This window comes from Sinocyclocheilus grahami, unplaced genomic scaffold (genome assembly GCF_001515645.1).
Source record: "Sinocyclocheilus grahami isolate Dianchi unplaced genomic scaffold, SAMN03320097.WGS_v1.1 scaffold119.1, whole genome shotgun sequence".
NCBI lineage: Eukaryota > Metazoa > Chordata > Actinopteri > Cypriniformes > Cyprinidae > Sinocyclocheilus > Sinocyclocheilus grahami.
In genome coordinates this window covers 1,284,325-1,304,307 of record NW_015505298.1, presented here as the reverse complement: position 1 = coordinate 1,304,307, position 19,983 = coordinate 1,284,325, and the positions used below count along the sequence as shown (strand labels likewise).

The 19,983-nt window shown below is 35.0% G+C and overlaps 2 protein-coding genes across 5 annotated transcripts; one reads left to right on the top strand and one right to left on the bottom strand.

Annotated features, from left to right (window-relative positions):
* Positions 1–1,178: 1,178 nt before the first annotated feature.
* Positions 1,179–5,176, top strand: LOC107589735 (serpin H1-like). 3 transcript variants are annotated; one of them, XM_016278251.1, is made up of 6 exons: positions 1,179–1,677; positions 2,449–2,496; positions 2,990–3,603; positions 4,284–4,382; positions 4,473–4,705; positions 4,799–5,176. In XM_016278251.1, exons 3-6 carry the CDS (start codon positions 3,021–3,023, stop codon positions 5,099–5,101), a joined length of 1,218 nt encoding a protein of 405 aa, XP_016133737.1. In that variant the 5' UTR covers positions 1,179–1,677; positions 2,449–2,496; positions 2,990–3,020; the 3' UTR covers positions 5,102–5,176. The 3 variants fall into 3 exon arrangements, with proteins under 3 accessions (XP_016133737.1, XP_016133738.1, XP_016133739.1); XM_016278252.1 differs by lacking the exon at positions 2,449–2,496; XM_016278253.1 differs by lacking the exon at positions 2,449–2,496 and having other exon boundaries at positions 1,568–1,670; positions 2,977–3,603.
* A 4,438-nt stretch (positions 5,177–9,614) lies between these two features.
* LOC107589733 (retinal guanylyl cyclase 2-like) lies at positions 9,615–19,379 on the bottom strand. Of its 2 annotated transcripts, XM_016278246.1 has the most exons (19): positions 18,872–19,377; positions 17,433–18,226; positions 16,062–16,363; positions 15,627–15,981; positions 14,738–14,822; positions 14,540–14,636; positions 14,312–14,440; positions 14,144–14,224; positions 13,879–14,055; positions 13,579–13,735; positions 13,313–13,462; positions 13,012–13,160; positions 11,850–12,013; positions 11,534–11,726; positions 11,280–11,454; positions 11,030–11,128; positions 10,838–10,932; positions 10,359–10,444; positions 9,615–9,777 (listed from the first exon to the last, which is right to left on the bottom strand). In XM_016278246.1, the coding sequence occupies exons 2-19, from the start codon at positions 18,175–18,177 to the stop codon at positions 9,693–9,695; spliced, it is 3,324 nt and encodes a 1,107-aa protein (XP_016133732.1). In that variant the 5' UTR covers positions 18,178–18,226; positions 18,872–19,377; the 3' UTR covers positions 9,615–9,692. The 2 variants fall into 2 exon arrangements, 1 of the variants encoding a protein (XP_016133732.1); XR_001609705.1 differs by lacking the exon at positions 9,615–9,777 and having other exon boundaries at positions 10,361–10,444; positions 11,035–11,128; positions 18,872–19,379.
* Positions 19,380–19,983: the final 604 nt, after the last annotated feature.

The window sequence follows — 19,983 nt, the reverse complement described above, 5'->3', positions numbered from 1 at the left end:
GGGGGGCAGGGGGTTTAATCTCCAATGCAAGTGCCCCCTTTCGGCCCACGATTTCTCCCATGCTACTGTTGAGGTTTGCCTACTTTGCATTTATTTTATCTTACAGTGCTATAAAAACTTGTTTGATTACTGCATCCACCCTAAAAGATGGTCATTTTGTCTTGCAAAAAAAGGACTTAAAGCAAAACAAAACTCCTTGGTATTGCAGATCAAACTAACTACACGATGGAAACTGTTTTTCTGATTGCCACAGTGATAAAACACCACAATTCCAGCGCAAATTGTTTTTCTCAATTAACAATTTTATTAATTTAAACTAACAATTTTCTCTTAGATAAGAAACAAAGACACATGTAATGGTGTACTAAGTTACATCAGCATTTAAGAAGTTACTTTGCTCACATCTTACATCATACATGTTTGGCACAGCCCCCCAGCTCAGCCCATAACTCAATGACTGCTTTGTGCAGATTTTCTGAGGTTCCATGAACATATGAATATATCCTTTAAACATTTTTAAACATAACCAAAGTTTGTGTGTTGTGTCACTGCTGCAAGTAAGACATCTGATACATGCACGACTGAAGTCTTGGGGGAACTGAGATGTTTAAAGAGACTCTCTGGTAAACAACAGATTGCCATTTGCAGCAGCGCCACATGTTTGGACAACACATTCCACTCACAGGTGGTCAATGCACAAAACACATGCTTTTGCGCTTATAAGACATTTAGAAATGTACCTAATAAAAATCTGAACTTACAAAGATAGATAGATAGATGGATGGATGGATGGAAGGAAAGAAAGAAAGAAAGCTTATTTGTGTTTCATTACTGCAGAGGACAGAAGAAAAAGTTGCAAAATAAAAAAGTGAATATACAAAAGGGCACTGACAGACTTAACAAAACAAAAAAGATGTACAAAAGAATGATCACATTATAAATTTCCGGAAAATACTATATTAAGTTTAGTAAAATTATAAAAGTTACTTTGAAATATATATAGCTGTTCCTGCACCACACCCACAGCCTGAAAAAGAATTTACGCTTTGACGTGGCAGTGTTGGGGGAGGATGTGAGCTTTGGGAGCATGTCTCTGCATCCCCCGACAGAAGAATCTAGAAGGAATGTTGACAGACAGAAAACTTTTAAATTATAATGGATACTTCATATATCCTGGGGTCATTGTGTAATTTATTGACAGACGGTCATTTCAAACTTTATATTCTTGCATAAAATGCACATTCTGTTCTAAAAACACTGCCAACTCAGCAGAGCAAATCTGCGTTCAGTGGTAAAATCTAATACAGGACAAAACATTATCATCTTCCATTACACACTTCATGCCAATATATACAATTTTATATTTACGACTCATAGTTTAAATGAAGATGACACTAGTTGAATGGCTGATTAGCTGATTGTTTGCAGATTTCAGAAGGCTTTAGGACCTTGCAGAGGTTGAATCCTGTGGTCATTGGATCCAGAGGGAGGGCTCTCCCAGCTTCCCTAGGAAATCCAAACATCCTCATTTGAATAGCCCAGCTCCAGCTTCTAGAAGTTTCTTTCCTGGAGTATAAAGGCCTCTGCTTCAAACACTCTGCAGCAAAGCAGCATTTGGGAAAAAAAGAGGAGAACATCTGAGAAAAGAAGAGGGACACATCCAAACAGCTTTCCAAGGTAATTAATGAGAAAAATGCTTTTATTTTACAAAAATGTATATGTTTTTTTTTTTGCATGCTAAAAAGGCTACTGCACACAGGCTCAGAGAATACTCTTTTTTTTACTCTTCTTTCTGCTTTTTCAGTCCATTTAGCATTTTTAAAAGTGCATTTACAGCAGGCAACTTCATCCCAAATCAACAATAAGGTTGTTAACAAGTTAGCTTTTTTCCCCTAAAGAAGTAAGGAAAAAACGAATTTCTTTACTTTTGAATCTTATGCAAAACTAGTCAAAAACAAATGCAAAATAAAAAATGCTAAAACACCAACAGGTTTACATGCATTGGACAGTCATTGGCTGTTCAATGGTAATAGTTTTTTATCAATTTAGATTTTTCAATGATGCATATTTTTCCAGATTTGTGTAATTTTTTGCCATTCATTTTTACCCTAAATTTACAAGAGAGTGATAAGATCTTTCCATTTGAGAGTGGTTTTTTATGCTATCACTCAATCAGTGCTACCTTTGGAATTCAGATGCAGGTCTACTGTGGAATTTCTGATTCGACGAAGTTTCCACCTAAGATCTTCTAGCCAATAAGAAGAGTCTGCATGTCTTTCTTTCTTTCTTTCTCTGTGTGCATGAAGTAGCAGCAGCCTTCTGCTTCTAATTAAACCTTTGCTTAATTAAGAGAAGCAAGGAGTTCAAGGAGTTTTTTTCCCCCACATTAACCAATGTGCATAACGATACTTTTGTGTAGATTACCCAAATGCACCTCTTGTCTTTCAGAGTGAAAATCACAATCGTTGACAACTATGAATATGAAAACTTATCAAGGTATCCAAGATGATAAAAAGCAACATACAAAAAAGAAACTGAAAAAAGACAAATAATATGTGAATGAACAACCATGCTGACTTACATAAGCTGCTATCTTGAGGTTGTTAGTGGAAACACAACATAATTTTATTTTATAAATATTTATTTGAAAGTGATTTGGCACATTTCAGAACTGTATAAAACAAGCAGACTCCCGTTAAGCGGCACATTCCTGTCTGATTAGTCATTGCCGTTGCTTTTGTTTAACTGGTTTGACCTAGAAAACATGGCCTACAGGCTTTATTTCTGTAGGTTTAACTATTTAGGGTGCATACATTTTAAAAACTTAAAAATCAAAAAACAAAATGATTTAAAACTGATATAATGATCAAACAATTCACTATGCAGCCTTTTGCTCCTATAACAGACACAAAGAAATATTTAAATTTGCATCAGTGAAAATCTTTTCAATTTGCACTCAGTATCACTTGCTGCCTCTTTTCTCTTCTAGGCTTTCATTACTACCCAAAAATAAAGCAAGCATGTTGGTATCCAACCTCATTGCTCTGTGCCTTTTGGCTGTGGCCGTGTCCGGTCAGGACAAAAAGATGAGTCCCCATGCAATCTCCATGGCAGACACCAGCGCTAACCTGGCCTTCAATCTCTACCACAATATCGCCAAAGAAAAGGATCTTAACAACATCCTCATCTCTCCTGTGGTGGTGGCCTCCTCTCTGGGCATGGTCGCCATGGGGGGAAAATCCTCCACTGCGTCCCAGGTGAAGAGTCTCCTGAAGGCTGATGCCCTGAAGGATGACCACCTGCACACAGGCCTGTCCGAGCTTCTGAATGAGGTGAGCGACCCCCAGGCCCGCAATGTCACATGGAAGATCAGCAACAGGCTGTACGGCCCAAGCTCTGTCAGCTTTTCCGACGACTTTGTCAAGAACAGCAAGAAGCACTACAACTACGAACACTCGAAGATCAACTTCCGTGATAAGAGAAGCGCCATTAACTCCATCAATGAGTGGGCTGCCAAGTCAACTGATGGAAAGCTGCCAGAAATTACCAAGGATGTGAAAAACACAGATGGGGCTATGATCGTCAACGCTATGTTCTTTAAACGTAAGTATTTCTGTTGGCTTTTTAAAATTTAAGATGTCATATATAAAATTACATTAAATTATTAAATTATATTTATTAATTAATCCGGGATGAACCCCCAATTAATATGTACTTTAATAGTTAATACGTTAATAGTTAATAGTTTAATTTACTTTAATAAAGTCTATATAAATCATATTTATTTATTTATTATTAAATTATACTCAATTGTTGATGCCACCAATTGTTGTCCTGTTTTTTTTTAGTTTTTTTTTTAGTTGGAATAGATATTTACCTTAATAGTTCCAGGAACGTCTAAATCATATTTAATTATTATTTATTAAATTATATTTAATTATTGACCTTGGCAGGCCCTATTTGTTATGTCATGACTTTTTTAAATACATTTTTTTGTTAGGATGGATATTTACTTTGATATTATACTTAATTACTAATTATTAAATCATATGTAATAATTGATTCAGAACTAGCCTCATTTGTTATGTCCTGGCTTTTCCCATATTTTTAAGTTAGCATTGATATTTACTTTAATAATAAATAATAGTTACACATTTTTTATTAAATAATTACAATTTTATTTTATTATTAATTTATATATTTTATTATTTATCCTGAACAAGCACAATAATGACTAGAAAGATCAATCGAATTATTAATCATTTTAATGACTTATTCCACAGCCCACTGGGATGAGAAGTTCCACCACAAGATGGTTGACAACCGTGGTTTCCTGGTTTCCCGCTCTCACACAATCTCTGTTCCAATGATGCATCGCACAGGTAAAATCAACAGCTTGCTTTGAAATCTCTTACTCAAAATCTACTGTAACTACAAGTGAACTTAACAGTATTTAACTTTGCCCGTTACAGGTATCTACGGCTTCTATGAAGACACACAGAACAAGCTGTTTGTGGTCAGCATGCCTTTGGCACATAAGAAGTCCAGCATGATTTTCATCATGCCCTATCACGTGGAGCCCCTGGACAGGCTGGATAATCTGCTCACTCGTCAGCAGCTGGACACCTGGGTCAGCAAGCTTGAGGAGAGAGCAGTCGCCATATCTCTGCCTAAAGTTAGCATGGAAGTCAGCCACGACCTTCAGGTAAATATGGCTGATTTTTGCTATATAGTTGCTATATAACCACAACCAATATTTTCTGTATGATATATGAGGCTCTTTTCTCTTGCTTTGCAGAAACATCTTGCAGAACTTGGTCTCACTGAAGCTGTGGACAAGTCTAAGGCAGACCTGTCCAACATTTCTGGCAAGAAAGATCTTTACCTCGCCAATGTCTTCCATGCCTCTGCCTTGGAGTGGGACACAGAGGGAAACCCATTTGACACCAGCATTTATGGTAGCGAGAAGATCAGGAACCCGAAGCTCTTCTACGCCGACCATCCCTTCATTTTCCTTGTGAAAGACATCAAGACCAACTCCATTCTTTTTATGGGCAGGCTAGTCCGGCCTAAGGGTGATAAAATGAGAGATGAATTGTAACTTTCAGGCTATTTGAATTTTATGATATTTTAAAAAGGTATTATTGTTATTAATGGTGTGACTGTTACCTCGAGTGGCCATTCCAATGGATTATCTGTGTATGGGCAATCACAGTGAACCTGTCAGTACAAAAACATATTTTTAAGGAGACTAGTTGTAAACATCAGGAGCAATGCAATCCTATAGGTGTGGAATTAGAGCCCTACAAATGTTACCAGAGGTTTGACATCAATTAGTTCATGTGTATTATTCAATCAGACACTATACTTATATTAAGCATAGTGTAGTTGATGTTAAGCTGTGGTATTTATTATTGTGCTTGTAGAGCCTCTCTTTATGAGTATGTGACATCTGCGTAGGGTTTGCCTTATCTTTAATGTTTAAAGGGAAAAGGTCCTTTTCAAGTGTTTCTCAAGCACAGTTGGTAGGTTCTATGATTTCACTTCCATCCAACAAAAACCTCTCCTGCATTGATGCTTGTCTCCAGTTTGTTAGATGTTATTTTTCAGCATGTCTTTACCATATAGAATCTTTTGAGAAAGTGTGCTGATTTTTTCCCTTTATATCATTCTGCTGTTTTTCCCAATAAACTGAAATTTAAAATATTGTCCTAGTATTTTTTGTTTAAAGTAATAATAAATGAATAAATCCATAAAATATATTAAAACATTAAATAAATCCATAATATCTAAAATAATACATAAAATGAGTACATAAATCAAATCTAAAATTAAATAAAAGTCACACTATCCTGAATGACTGACAATAATAATGACAGATAAAAGCACAGCACAGTCTACTGCTCTGTCAATCCTAACAGTTTAATCCCAGTCATTCCGCCTGGTTTGTTTTGTCAACCCTCTGGAATGTGGAGCTTTAGCTGTGTGTTTATTCCACTGAGGGCTTAAAGTGTTGTCTCACCTCCTCACCTGTTAATTCACACAGATCTCCCAGACACCCTACTGTCTTTATGGCACCATAAACCAGAAAGAGGAGTTTTGACGTGAGAAAATAGCTATTTCCTTTGACACTAGCAGATCCATCCTCTAGACCAGTGGTTCCCAACCCTGGTCCTTGAGGCACCCCAACACTGCACATTTTGCATGTCTCCTTTCTCTGACACTCCAGTTTCAGGTCTTGGAGTCTCTACTAATGAGATGATGACCTGAATCAGGTGTGTTTGATTAAGGAGACATGCAAAACGTGCAGTGTTGGGGTGCCTCCAGGACCAGGGTTGGGAACCACTGCTCTAGACTGAATGAGCCAATGAGTGCACGCATACAATAGGGATTAGGCTGGAGTCAAGGGCTTGCATGGTGAGATGGACAATCAGGAGAGGCTAAGAAAATAGTCAAAGAGGAGTTTGTCAAGATAAATAACCAACGTGTTGGCCTAAACCTTGCCAGGATAACCCAGCCGACTTTATGTAATGAGCATAATATTCATAAGATGAAAGCAACTGGTTTAAGTACTGTACGGTTTCCTTGCTTTAGGTTGGTCCACAGAACAAAACCTTTACAACAGGGCCATCTTGTGGTAAGCAACAAAACTGCAGAAAAGACTTCCGGTTCTCAAACATTTTACATTTGAGAATCGAGAACTGATTGAGAATAATAAACAAACCACACACATAGGCCTTTGTCTCAACACCTTTTTACTTATATGCCTATTTACTATATAATAATATTATATAGATAAAATTATTAAATAAAAAAACCGCTTAAAGCTAACAAGTTGCTAATTAGTGTTTTCAATTCTAAAGCTCAAATATTATAAAGTTGTAGTCCTTACTTAACAATATGTTAGCAACACATACCTTAGTTTATTCATATATCGAAAAAAAATCGCCATTCTAAAAATGTAAATGATCATTATGCTACCATTTCTGCTTGGACATGTTACACATATCAAATCAATTTGTGTTATACATTTTCATTTTCATTTCGCAACTTATAAAGCGTTCAAATGTGCATGCAATTTACATATTAAGACTACTGTTGGAAATGGTAAATGTAAATTGTAAAATTTAATTTTCATTTTGCTTTTGTGCCAAACTTTGCACGTATGGGTAATGGAAAATGTAAGTTTAAATACAGAAATACAATGCCATTTTGAATATTGCGTTGCCATTTTGAATATTGCATTTTAAATTGAATTTCGCTACCTATATGTGACATCGGTAGCCTAAGTTAAACAAATTTTCTAGCTGCTGCTTTTCTTGTGTCACACAGTTAAGAAACCGTGAATCAGGTGACTCTGTTTTGAAGAGTCTGTTTTGAAATGATGGAAATTATTGTTTACTGAGATTATTGTTTCGTTAGCAACACATACCTTAGTTTATTCATATATCGAAAAAAAATCGCCATTCTAAAAATGTAAATGATCATTATGCTACCATTTCTGCTTGGACATGTTACACATATCAAATCAATTTGTGTTATACATTTTCATTTTCATTGCGCAACTTATAAAGCGTTCAAATGTGCATGCAATTTACATATTAAGACTACTGTTGGAAATGGTAAATGTAAATTGTAAAATTTAATTTTCATTTTGCTTTTGTGCCAAACTTTGCACGTATGGGTAATGGAAAATGTAAGTTTAAATACAGAAATACAATGCCATTTTGAATATTGCGTTGCCATTTTGAATATTGCATTTTAAATTGAATTTCGCTACCTATATGCTTCCATAGTGTTCATCATAGAAACAAGAACGATAAATTGGTGCTTGCCTTGATATGCTGATATGAGTGACATCGGTAGCCTAAGTTAAACAAATTTTCTAGCTGCTGCTTTTCTTGTGTCACACAGTTAAGAAACCGTGAATCAGGTGACTCTGTTTTGAAGAGTCTGTTTTGAAATGATGGAAATTATTGTTTACTGAGATTATTGTTTAGCTTTCATTATAGCCTATATAATGCAAGAAGAAACAAAAAATGGTAAAAGAATGACTTGTTCAGCTAAGCATGTTATTGTCTGTACAGCATCAGAACAACATTGTCTTTTGCTAGCATGAAATTGAACGTTTAAAGTCTCCTGCTACTGCTATCTTTATCCATACAATTGCTCATGAAATGTATACAGTATTTATATACATGTTTAACAGACAATTTAAAAATGCTAGGAGTGCAAAACTGAACTATTACAGAGAGGCCTTTTGAGATCTGACTGGCCTTGACATTGACTCCCAGAAAATGAGATCAGTCGGAAAAATTATAATTAAAAATGCCACTGTTTTGAAGAGTCTGTTTTGAAATGATGGAAATTATTGTTTACTGAGATTATTGTTTCGCTTTCATTATAGCCTATATAATGCAAGAAGAAACAAAAAATGGTAAAAGAATGACTTGTTCAGCTAAGCATGTTATTGTCTGTACAGCATCAGAACAACATTGTCTTTTGCTAGCATGAAATTGAACGTTTAAAGTCTCCTGCTACTGCTATCTTTATCCATACAATTGCTCATGAAATGTAACAATTATAGTATATAATATTGTACAGTATTTATATACATGTTTAACAGACCATTTAAAAATGCTAGGAGTGCAAAACTGAACTATTACAGAGAGGCCTTTTGAGATCTGACTGGCCTTGACATTGACTCCCAGAAAATGAGATCAGTCGGAAAAATTCTAATTAAAAATGCCACCCAGGCTTTGCCTGATAGGTTTGATTAACAGAAAATGCAAGTTATCATAAACAGCTTATGTAAGGCAGTCAATCCCTCTCAGACAAACCCAGCCTACATGTTTAATACAACTTAAACTGCACAGCATCTTAAACATTTCATTATATCCAGTACAAGCACATGTGCTTCATCGGAGAGAGTCAGGACCCTGTATTAAACTGATTAGTCTGATTTTAGATGTAATTTACAAGCAGTATCAGTTTTGCCCAGTTTTCTAAATGTATTGGAAGGTACAACTAATAAATATTCTGCATAGTATAAATAAATATTTTTGCGTAAATGAACAATTCACAGAGTTATTGCATTCCATTTTGTAATTTCTTTTAAGCAACTTCTTACTCAGCATCAACACAGTCATATTTCACAATTTCATGAGTCCAGAGACAACGTACAGCAGCCTTACATTTGTAATCACCAGCCTCGATCAATTTGGCTTTTGTATAAACAATGCTAGAATATCCCATCTGGCCATTGCAGCAGATGTCCACTAAGCCTGGCCAAATCTGATTATGTCACTACATTGTTTTTTGGTTAGAGAAGATCAAAGAAAATCAATTAAAGCTCCAACATGAGTTACAAATATCTGAGAATGCAAAATGCGAAACACCTGTGAAAAAAACCCAAACGTACCATACATACTGGGCCACTCTGTGACAGTGTTAGACTGGGAAAGAAATACACTTTCACTGACTACTTGTTCCTCAGCTGCCATTTCATTAGCGCTGTTGTTTCTGCTGCGCTGGGCAGAGTCGGATTAGACAGACGACAACCAATCCTATTAAAGTAGTCTTTGTAAGCTGCAGTGAAACACACATGCTTGTGTTGTCCTTTGTTTCTCTCCCATGCAACTTGTCATGTATCTTTCCTTCTTTGTCCGTTTTAGCATCCTTCCTTGTGCTTCTCAGATTTTGGGCTTGTCCACTTGTCTGTTGGCCTTGCGAAATAATGACTTGATCTCCTCCGTCACCATGTCTTGCCAGTTATCTCTAAAAGATGAGAAGTGATTTAGAAAGCTATCAGTTATGATGACAGACAGAATTGTAGATCATTTTTGGACTTTGGCAAGAGATGCATTTCATAAAAACTGCAGAAAAACACAACATGCACAAATAAGTGGATAAGCAAGAAGTCCAACACCACAATGAACAGCATCACGGCACAAACCCACCAGAAAGCACCCTAACCACATGACAAATACAGCACAGCAGGCAAGGTACTACCTCCTTGCAAAAGGCTATGGGTTCATGCCTTTTTCTCAGCTTTCCTTCTCCTGTAAGCCTCAATGTCCTCAGGTCTCAAACCATGATTGTCTTCCCTGATGCATAAATCCAATTATCCAATAGTATCCCATTCATAAGTACAAAGAGAATTAATCTAAACCACAAAATTAATCTAAAAGTGCAAATTATTTGGAAAGTGGTGCAGTAAAATACAATTTATAGCCAGTAAAATAATGTGGAATATAATGAAAAGGCCACACTTATTTGTATAACATGCTAAGTTTATTTAAAATACTGTAAAAAAAAAAAATAATAATAATAAATAAATATAATTATTAAAATCTTACCCTGGTTTGATCTCTGGTGGTTTTGGCAAAGGCTTAGTAAAATTAGTTTTCCCAACAAGCCAGTATGTTTCCTCAATGCCTTTCCCCTAAAAAATACATTAAAAAAATAAAAAATAAAAACAGTAACAACAATAAAAATAAAAGGTAAGTCAGTGCATAAACTACTGTTCAAAAGTTAGGGGTTGGTAAGTTTTCTTTTAATGTTCTTGAAAATAGTCCCTTATGCTCTCCAAGGCTGCATTTATTTAATCAAAAATACAATAAAAACAGTACTACTGTGAAATATTGTTACAATTAAAATAACTGTTTTCTATATAAATATATATTGAGTTTTCAGCTGAAGTCTTTAGTGTCACATGATCCTTCAGAAATCATTCTAATATGCTATCAAGCTCAAGAAACATTTCTTATTATTATCAATTTTGAAAACAGTTCTCTAGTGTGTTATGATTCTTACAATCAAGCATTTGTGTTAGTACCTTTAGCTCAGTCTTTCCTCGAACTTCTATTTGGTAGCCATCGTTCAATGAGCGGAGAATATTCACTGTACTAATGTTCACATGAATTCTGTAAGCTGAAGGAAATAATGTTTATTGATGCATCTTCTCATTACAGTACATCATGAGTTAGTATATCACATCTGTAAAGAAAAATATCTGAATGGACCATACGCAACCCTGTAGATTCCATACGAGAGGCGGTGTTGACTGTGTCTCCAAAAAGGCAGTATCTAGGCATAGTTAGACCCACAACTCCAGCAACACACGACCCTGGATAGAGAAGAAACATGATAGGATGAGGGACGAGAAGTAGAGATTTGGACAATGAAATTTAATGTCAAAAGATTACATGAGCATCACAAGAGGTTTTCCATAACAGTACCACTAAGCGGATGAAAACAGCTGGAGATTGAGTGCTCACCTGAGTGAATGCCGATCCGTATCCTGACCGGAACGTCTGGCATGTGCCGCATCTTGAAGGTGCCCACGGAGCTGAGAATGTTCAGGGACATGTTGGCGATTTCGGCTGCGTGCTTGTTGCCATTCCTCTTCGGCAGCCCGGAGGCCACCATGTAGGCATCTCCAATGGTTTCAACCTGTGATAAAGAAGAGTTAATTGGCTTTTCATGGAAATCCAGTGCTGTTCGGCATGTTGACTCAGACATCCAAGCTTACCTTGTAGACATCATGGCTGCCCAGCACAGCATCAAATAGGGTGTAAAGGTCATTGAGCAGGTCCACAACCTCAATTGGATCACTTAGGGATGAGATGGTGGTGAAGCCTACAATGTCACTGAAGTAGAGGGTGACTTGATCAAAGTACTCTGGCTCCACGGAGGCACCGGTTTTCAGAGCTTCTGCCACAGAACTGTGAGTGAAAATTGACATGAAGCTTAATTTGACATAGATGTTGATCCAGGAACATGTCTTGCTGGAGAAAATAAAATGAAGTATGTGAGAAGTGTGTTGGTGTATGAAAACATATACTCACGGAGGAAGCATCTCAGCCAGAAGCTTCTCCGTCCTCTGTTTCTCTACCTCCAGCTCCTCCGTTCTTTCCCTGATAAGGTCCTCCAGGTTAGAGGAGTACTGCTCCAGCATACGCAACATGGAGTCAATAATATTGGTCTTTTTGCCCTTGTTAATGAGCTTGAACTGAGAACAGAAAATAAGAAGCCATTATCACTGAATATAATAAAAAATCATTCTTTTTAATATAGTTGTCTTTTAGACCTTTGCCGAGAAACTTTAATTAAAGTGCCTTTAACATGAAAATTGGATGCAAAGCTATCCAGTGAGATGTATGTTGTCGTATTGGAATTAAAATATATAAATACACTATATCAAATGTTCAAATGTTTGGGGTTGGCAAGATTTTCTCTTACGCTTACCAAGGTTGTATTTATTTGATTAAAATGTGTATTTATTTGATTAAAGATGACAGTAAATCAGTAATATTGTAAAATATTTACAATTTAAAATATCTATTAATAAACTTAAAATAACTTTCAAATAAATAAAATCAATATTTTATCAAATAAAATAAATGTAAAATAATTATTTTAATATATTATATATTAATATAATGTAAGTTATTCATATGATGGCAAAGCTGAATTTTCAGCTGTCATTACTCCAGTCTTCAGTGTCACATGATCCTTCCAAATTCATTTTAATATGCTGATTTGAAACATTTCTAATTATTACCAATATTTTTGTGGAAACCATGATACTTTTTTTTCAGTATTCTTTGACGAATAGAAAATTCAAACACAATTTATTTGAAATATCTGAAATTTTTTGTAACGTTATGCATGTTTTATCGTCACTTTTGATCAATTTCATGCATCCTTGCTGAATAATAGTATTAATTTATTTTTTAAAAAACTTAAATTTATAAATACTTATTATTTATAAGTTATTTATAAAAACTTATAAATAATAATAATAAAAATACATCAAATAACACAAAATAAAATAAAACAAAACAAAAATAAAATAAAATAAATTAAATGGCTGGCACAATATACTGTAAAATCATTACACAAAGCAAGCAACCATTCTAAAAACTACAAAGCTCCTCAGATCCTAAGTTTGTTACTCTGTCAGCCAATGCACTCAATAAACTCCAAAAGCGACTACTCAAAACTCACCTGATCAAAGATCTGTTCAAAAGGAGGCCTTCTATCAGGTTGTTCACTCCAGCACTGCTTCATTAACTGGATGCATTCCAGTGGAGCTTGATCTGGAGCTACAGTGGGCCTGCACATAGGCGGAGGTTTCTTCACCTTCCTTATTATCTCTGTTGATACAATAATCATGTCTTTGCTTATAAAGAGATGCCAAATTTCACTGATAATACCAGTCCAGTTACTGTTGTAACAGCCTGTTTACTATAAAGCTGGTTCATCAAACTAAGAGCAGTAGATCTCGTAGACTGTCTTTATAACTAACCTTCAGGAGACAAGCCGAGCATGCAGTACGGCGCTCCTCTGACCACTACTTCTTGAAGTATAATTGCAAAACTGTACACATCTCCTTTATAAGTTCCTTTCCGTGGACTTTCAGGGTCTCTGAGAAATTCAGGAGCTGTCCAGAATAGATCTGAATGACAAATAATTGCCTTATCATGCTTTTGTTTAATATCAGAGAATTAGATGGAATAAAAGTGAGATTTGCATTATAAATAAACCAGATTTTTTAAAAACAAACACCCATACCCTCTAGAGGTGGGGTCTCCTTTGGAGTTTTCTGGGTCTCAAGAATCTCATTGTAACCATAATCAGTGATCTTTAAGACAAAACGTCCATCTACTACACAATTACGAGACTTCAGGTGCCCATGAGGAAATTCCCTGTGGTGAAGATATTTCATGCCCTATTGGATGGTACCAGAAACCATCAGATTTTAACGTCGACAAAGATATATATAAGGACATTATAAATGCATTTGAAAATAATCTGGAGATCATTAGAAGTCTGCATTTTTACCTTAATATTCATCAAAATGTTCAAAAGTACCTTGATGAGATCCAGCACTAAGGAGGATTTAAACATCCAGTCCAGTTTGACATCTTCATTACGGAGGAGGTCATGTAGACTCCCCCGTGAACAGTGTTCAGTCACAATGGCAAACATCTCACAATCGGTGAAGAACCCCAAAAATGGATTGACATTTTCATTCCGTAGGTCCTTCATCTGGGAATTATAAAGATGATAGGAAGTGTCACTCAAAGAACAAGCTCATACCAAACTGTTAGCTTTAAATTAGTGTTTTGAACCATACCTTGGTGAAGATCTTAGTGGTGCTCTGTTTAACCTCTTTGAAGTCTCCCTCCTTAAACTTTTTTAGCCACACCCAGTCGCCCTGCAAATATCAAAATGATTTAAATTGTGTCAAGTTGAAATGACATGGTGTGCTCAATAAATAAAATGAAATGACTCATAAAATCACCTCATAGACAGCCACGTTTGAAGTTTCATGTGTTGCTGTTGCCATGCTATTCACAGAGCGGGAACGTTCACCTGTGCTCTTCTCCTCAATGTAACTTTTTGAATCACAAAGATCTTCAAGGGTGATTTTCTGTGAGCAAAGAGATTACACATAGAAAATATAATATAAAATTTTCACAAAAAAAAGACCTTAATGTTTAAAGAAAGCAGCTGGTAAGGTGACGCATACTCTCTTGCTCAGCTGAGGGTTGATGAAGGTCAGGTCCTCAAGCGTAAGCAGGATTCTGTTGGGCCCTTTGATCAGCTGGATTTGTTGGATTCGCCTCCTACAAAGATCAGACAAGTTCATGCACAACTTCTTGTATCTTCTATATATTCATAAAATGAAAAAAATCATAGGATCTTATCAAAACCACAGCAATATTACCTTATGAATAGACTTAGACCAATAGAACCAAGAACCATAATGAGAACGATCACAAACGCTATAACAACATATATAATTTCCACACCTAAAACAAAAAAGAATAAATTAGTCAACAAATGCATAGCATATGTTACTAATTATACATAATATCATAAGCATCAGTTAAAAGTGATTATTTAAAAATACTAAAGTCATACTAAAATTTTAATTATTTTATGCTAATTATTTGACTTTTATAATAATAATAATAATAATAATAAAATGATGCAGTTATGATGTGACTGTGACAATGATCATATGAAAATAGCAAACGTCATAATTGTTAGCATGATTAAAAATAAAATATTACTGTTTAATTTAAATTATTGAATGTAATTTTATTTAATTATTTCTTTAAACTATTTGGCTTTGAATAATAATAAAAATAACAATGTTTAATAATGATTATTTACAACACAATATTGAGCATAAAGATATTCATTTTATTTTTACAGTGCTTATATATATATATAGAGAGAGAGAGAGAGAGAGAGAGAGAGAGAGAGAGAGATGCTAATGTAACTATAATTTAATTGTAATTATTCATTTTAATTGATTATTTCTGTTAAAAATGTTATTTATTATTTGTAAAAAAAAAAATTAATCCGATATTTTCTTTAAAATATTTCTTAAAAGAATAATAATAATAATATTTAATATTGATCATAAAATAACTAATAACATTTCTTAAAATTTTTGAATTGTAATGTAATTATTTTTTTATAATAATAATAATAGGAATGCTGGTGACTTTTAAGCTGAAAAATTGACACCATTAAAAGTCAAATATCTGTTTCTCATTGATCAACACTGTGTAAAATGAGTATGAGTTTGTGTGGGTTTGTTGTACCTCCTGTGCAGATGGCATTGGGGTCAAACCAGCAGCTGGAGTCTGAAGGTGGAGGGGAACCTGCAGGGAAATTAATGTACGTGCCGGCAAACAGCACCTTATCTAACGTCAGGTTCACATAAAAGCAGCGATACAGTTCAGATCCCCAGCCATCAGAGTCTAAGATCACATAGTCGGTTTGCCCGTTCCCTTGGCCATCCGTGCGGATATTCTGGTTGAATCCGGAAAATGTAATGTTACTCGTGAAGGAAGCCAGGTTGGACCCGGAAAACCACTTACCAGCTCTTCTGGTATTGTGCATGGACTTGGCAAGGAGGTACAAACTGTTGTAGATTGTACCAAAGAGCGGAGAGACCTGAAATGTAGCAGAACATTTTAAAGTAGAGTTGTATGCATGTGTACAAATAAGACTCACAAATGTTTCAAAGTGCACACCTGCTCTGGCTCTTGTGACACCATCAGTTCTCCAAGTCGTTTGGCCATATTGTACGCTTCGTTGAATGACATCAGATCTGACTCCATGGTGATGGTGAGTACCGCGTCATAGGCTTTGCGCAGTTTTGTGTTGTTTTGCAGTGGGAAGTAGGTGGTGTTGGTGTAGGGCAGGCTGTACAGAAGGGTGTCATATGGTATAAACACATATTGACCCTTTGTCAATCCCATGTCATAGGCCTTCATCAGGAATGAAGTTTGTTGTTCTCCTCCAATGAGTGCTGAGTGCATGCACATAATGATGACTGAAACACACATGAAAAATGAATTCATTCACGTTGAATCGTAATTTTAAAAATATGTTTTACTTAATTTTTAAAAAGACAGTTGAAGAAATTGAACAAACCTTTAAACAAAAACTTTAACAAGCAGGAAAATGTTTACGAATGTTTGTTTCACATAAATATCTTTAATTGAGTACTAAATGTAGTGAATGCATTTACGCACAGGTTTAAATAAATGCTTTTTTGTTAGTTTGTTAGAGATAAAGCTCCTTTTGACCACTGTAGCAAAAGAAAGTGAAATGATGAGATGAAGCAAACTTTCAGATATCATCTGTTCAATCTTATATGATCTATTTCAGTAACTACAGGATTTTGATAGCAGTGGTTTTTGTGTGTTGTTGGTTTTAAATACCATGTTCTCTCTCTTTAAAAAAATTATAGATACATTAGTATGATAATAATTCTAAATATAGTATAAAATATTAAGTATATATACATATATATATATATATATATATAATTAAAGGTTGACAAGGGAGAGTTGTCATGTTTGTTCAATTTGAAATGTATCCAATTGTTTAAAACAATGGTTTGTGTTTTGATATGTTACATTTTTGCTGTTACCTAAATTGTTTTGTAGAGTCATTTTAAAAAGCCTTCAAAGTCTGACTGAAAGGGACTTTAAGATATACTGAGAAATACACATTGACAAACATTCAAAGTTATCATTTGAAAATAATTATAAATATATTAGTATTTATTATAATAACTTTAAATATAGAAGAATATATACAGTAAAGTGTAATTATACAGTTTTAAATATAATTATATGTTTTACTTGTTAAATATATCTCATTTATATATCTAATCTAATTATTATCATACAATTTATTGGTTAAAACAATGGTTTATTATTTGTATGATGCCTTGTGCTTTACTGCTTAACATTGTCATCTCAAAAAGTCTATACAGAAACTGACCTTAAAAAATACTGGGAAATATTTACTGGAACACAAATCTCTAGATGTCGCTCAACATATAAGGAATGTTTATGCACACACTGCAAATCTATGTGTCCAAAACAATTTACCTTTTATCTCCCCTGCGTTTCGTATGCTCAGCAACGTGTTCTCCAGCATGGTGTCATTATTCCCCATGGACACAACGATGCCAACAGGAAGCCCCTGGTTTCTGAGAGCACTAGCCAATTTGGCAGCCGTGTCGATCCATATATCCTCATTAGAAGAAACGATGGCTATGTTAGCCAAGCTGAAAAACTTAAGTACACTAAAAAGCACCCGTGTCGGGGATGGTAAAGTTCGAGCAAATGTTGGGTAGCCCTGGACCCGGTCTAACTCATAGTTAATACACGCCCATGAAAATATAGACTTGTCCCAATTCTTGCCCATGAGCACCGCAGCATTGCAGTATCCTGGATTTGTAGGGCCTACAAATGCATCAACCATGTTCTCATATTGTACAAATGAGGTCAAGGCTTTGGATGTCTCACAAGCCTCCTGAAGGATGACAAAGTCCATTGTGCAGCCCAGATCTAAACTAAAATCCTCGTTTATGCGGCCAACAGCCAGTTTGGATGCAATGGCAGGAAGTGATTTTGCGTAATAAGGGTCACAGTTCCAAGGCCCCAAGACACCTACTTTGAAAATCAGGCATTGGACACAGCATGGGAACGTCAACACACCAAGAATAATCCATAGTGTAATGCTGTAAAATGGGAGCGTAGAGAGGCTGTGTCTGCTCCTGAGAACGAGGCAGCAGGGGTAACTGGATAACTCCCATAAAGCACCTCCGAATGGGAGGTGAATATGTTGCATTGTCCTCCGTCAGAAGACGTTATGAGAGATGGATATTACAAAGAGACACCTAGAAAACAGCGGGTTAGACATGAATTGAAGTCATGGCACACTTTTATCAGTTTTCAAGGCCAAATATTCAATAGGCTTATCTGTTACATACAGCTAGGTTGCATATTTTCTGTACAATTCATTTCAACACACCAAAATTGAAAACTTAAAGTTACATTTTTAAGTAAAAATCAAAGTAGTTGCAAATCGACAGTCTGCAGTTCATTTTAAATGTAAGTTATGTGAGTTAAATCTGATCAAATCTAATAATTGAACTCTGAATGATTAGAACATGGTTGTAGAAATTACATGAAATTATTGTGACATGGGAAAAAGATTTATTTGTGCTTTGCTAATCACTGTAAAAAATTATTTTAGGTAATTATTTAGTAAATAAAACATTGATTATTGGAGTACATTTTACAAATAAATAACATTTCAGTCTTTCCAAATTTCATGTTTAATGTGCTATTTTCCTTTTGTTGTAATTATTTGTGATATTTACTAGCAATTTCTGAGTGAAAATTGTTTCATTACCAAATTTTTGATGCAGGACAAATACAAATAAATAAATAAACTACAAATTGATCTGCACTTATATTTATGCTAGTGAACAAATTGAAACACATTGCTACATAAAATGCAATTTAGAAAATGAACTTACCATTATTTATATGGGCCTCTTGGTGCACATTTTCACAAAGTTTTACCTCTTTCCTCCAGTGTTTTCTTTTATAAGGTCGATTTATATCCTTCATAGAGTTCTCCAGCATCAGTCGCGCAGTGGGCATAAACAAATGTTGAGTAGATCTCAGCTCACAAACAAGAGTTTGATGAGGCTCGTCAGTGGCGTCGAGATTCAACTTCAGCACCCTGGAGAGCTACTTAAGCCTACAGTCATCAATCCAGGTGCACTTTTGCACCTTTCACAATTCACACCTAACGTTCAGTAACATTTTCCAGCTTCACCCTTATGAATATTGCAGTACAACTACTCGATAGTGTTGTCGATATGGGTTCAGTTTTTACCTTTCAGTTCCTGAAATCCTTGACGAGCTTTAAAATAATTAAATACATTTTATAATCAAATCAAATAAAAAGCGATTTGAAATTAATCCACTCAAAATTATCAAGAGGCCTAGATGTTTCTCTATTCAATGAAAGTCCTTTGAAAGTGACCCGCGGATGAATCTAATCCATACTTGGTCAGGGACAAAATAAGAGGATTGCAGACATACGTTAACGCTTCAGACCCACCTTTACTGACTGAGCTAGCCATGAACGCAATTAGTTACTTTTTAGGCAAACGAAGGAAACATAAAATTGTGTTGCATTATAGTGTACAGTCATCACAAGCGTAAATTACACATTAGGAAGATATTTTGATGGGCCAAGAAGAATAATTAAATGCAATGAATCAATCACATAATTACAGCTACTCATTCATTTTCACCATTAAATTAATCATTTTATTTTATATTCATTTATATTTAGATTTTATTTTGTGTCCGGGGTGATAAAATAGCTCTTAGAAACGTGATTTCAGTGCTGTTGGTTTGGATTGTGGAAAATGTTTAAGCAAAAACATTAAAATATGTTATTTTTTTTGAATACCAAGATTTTGTTTCATAAAAATTATGTTAAAATATATATATATATATATACACACACACACACACACACTGTATATATATAGGTGTGTGTGTGTGTGTGTGTGTATTATATAATATAATTAATAATTAAAAATAATTAATAAATAAAAATAATTATTAATAT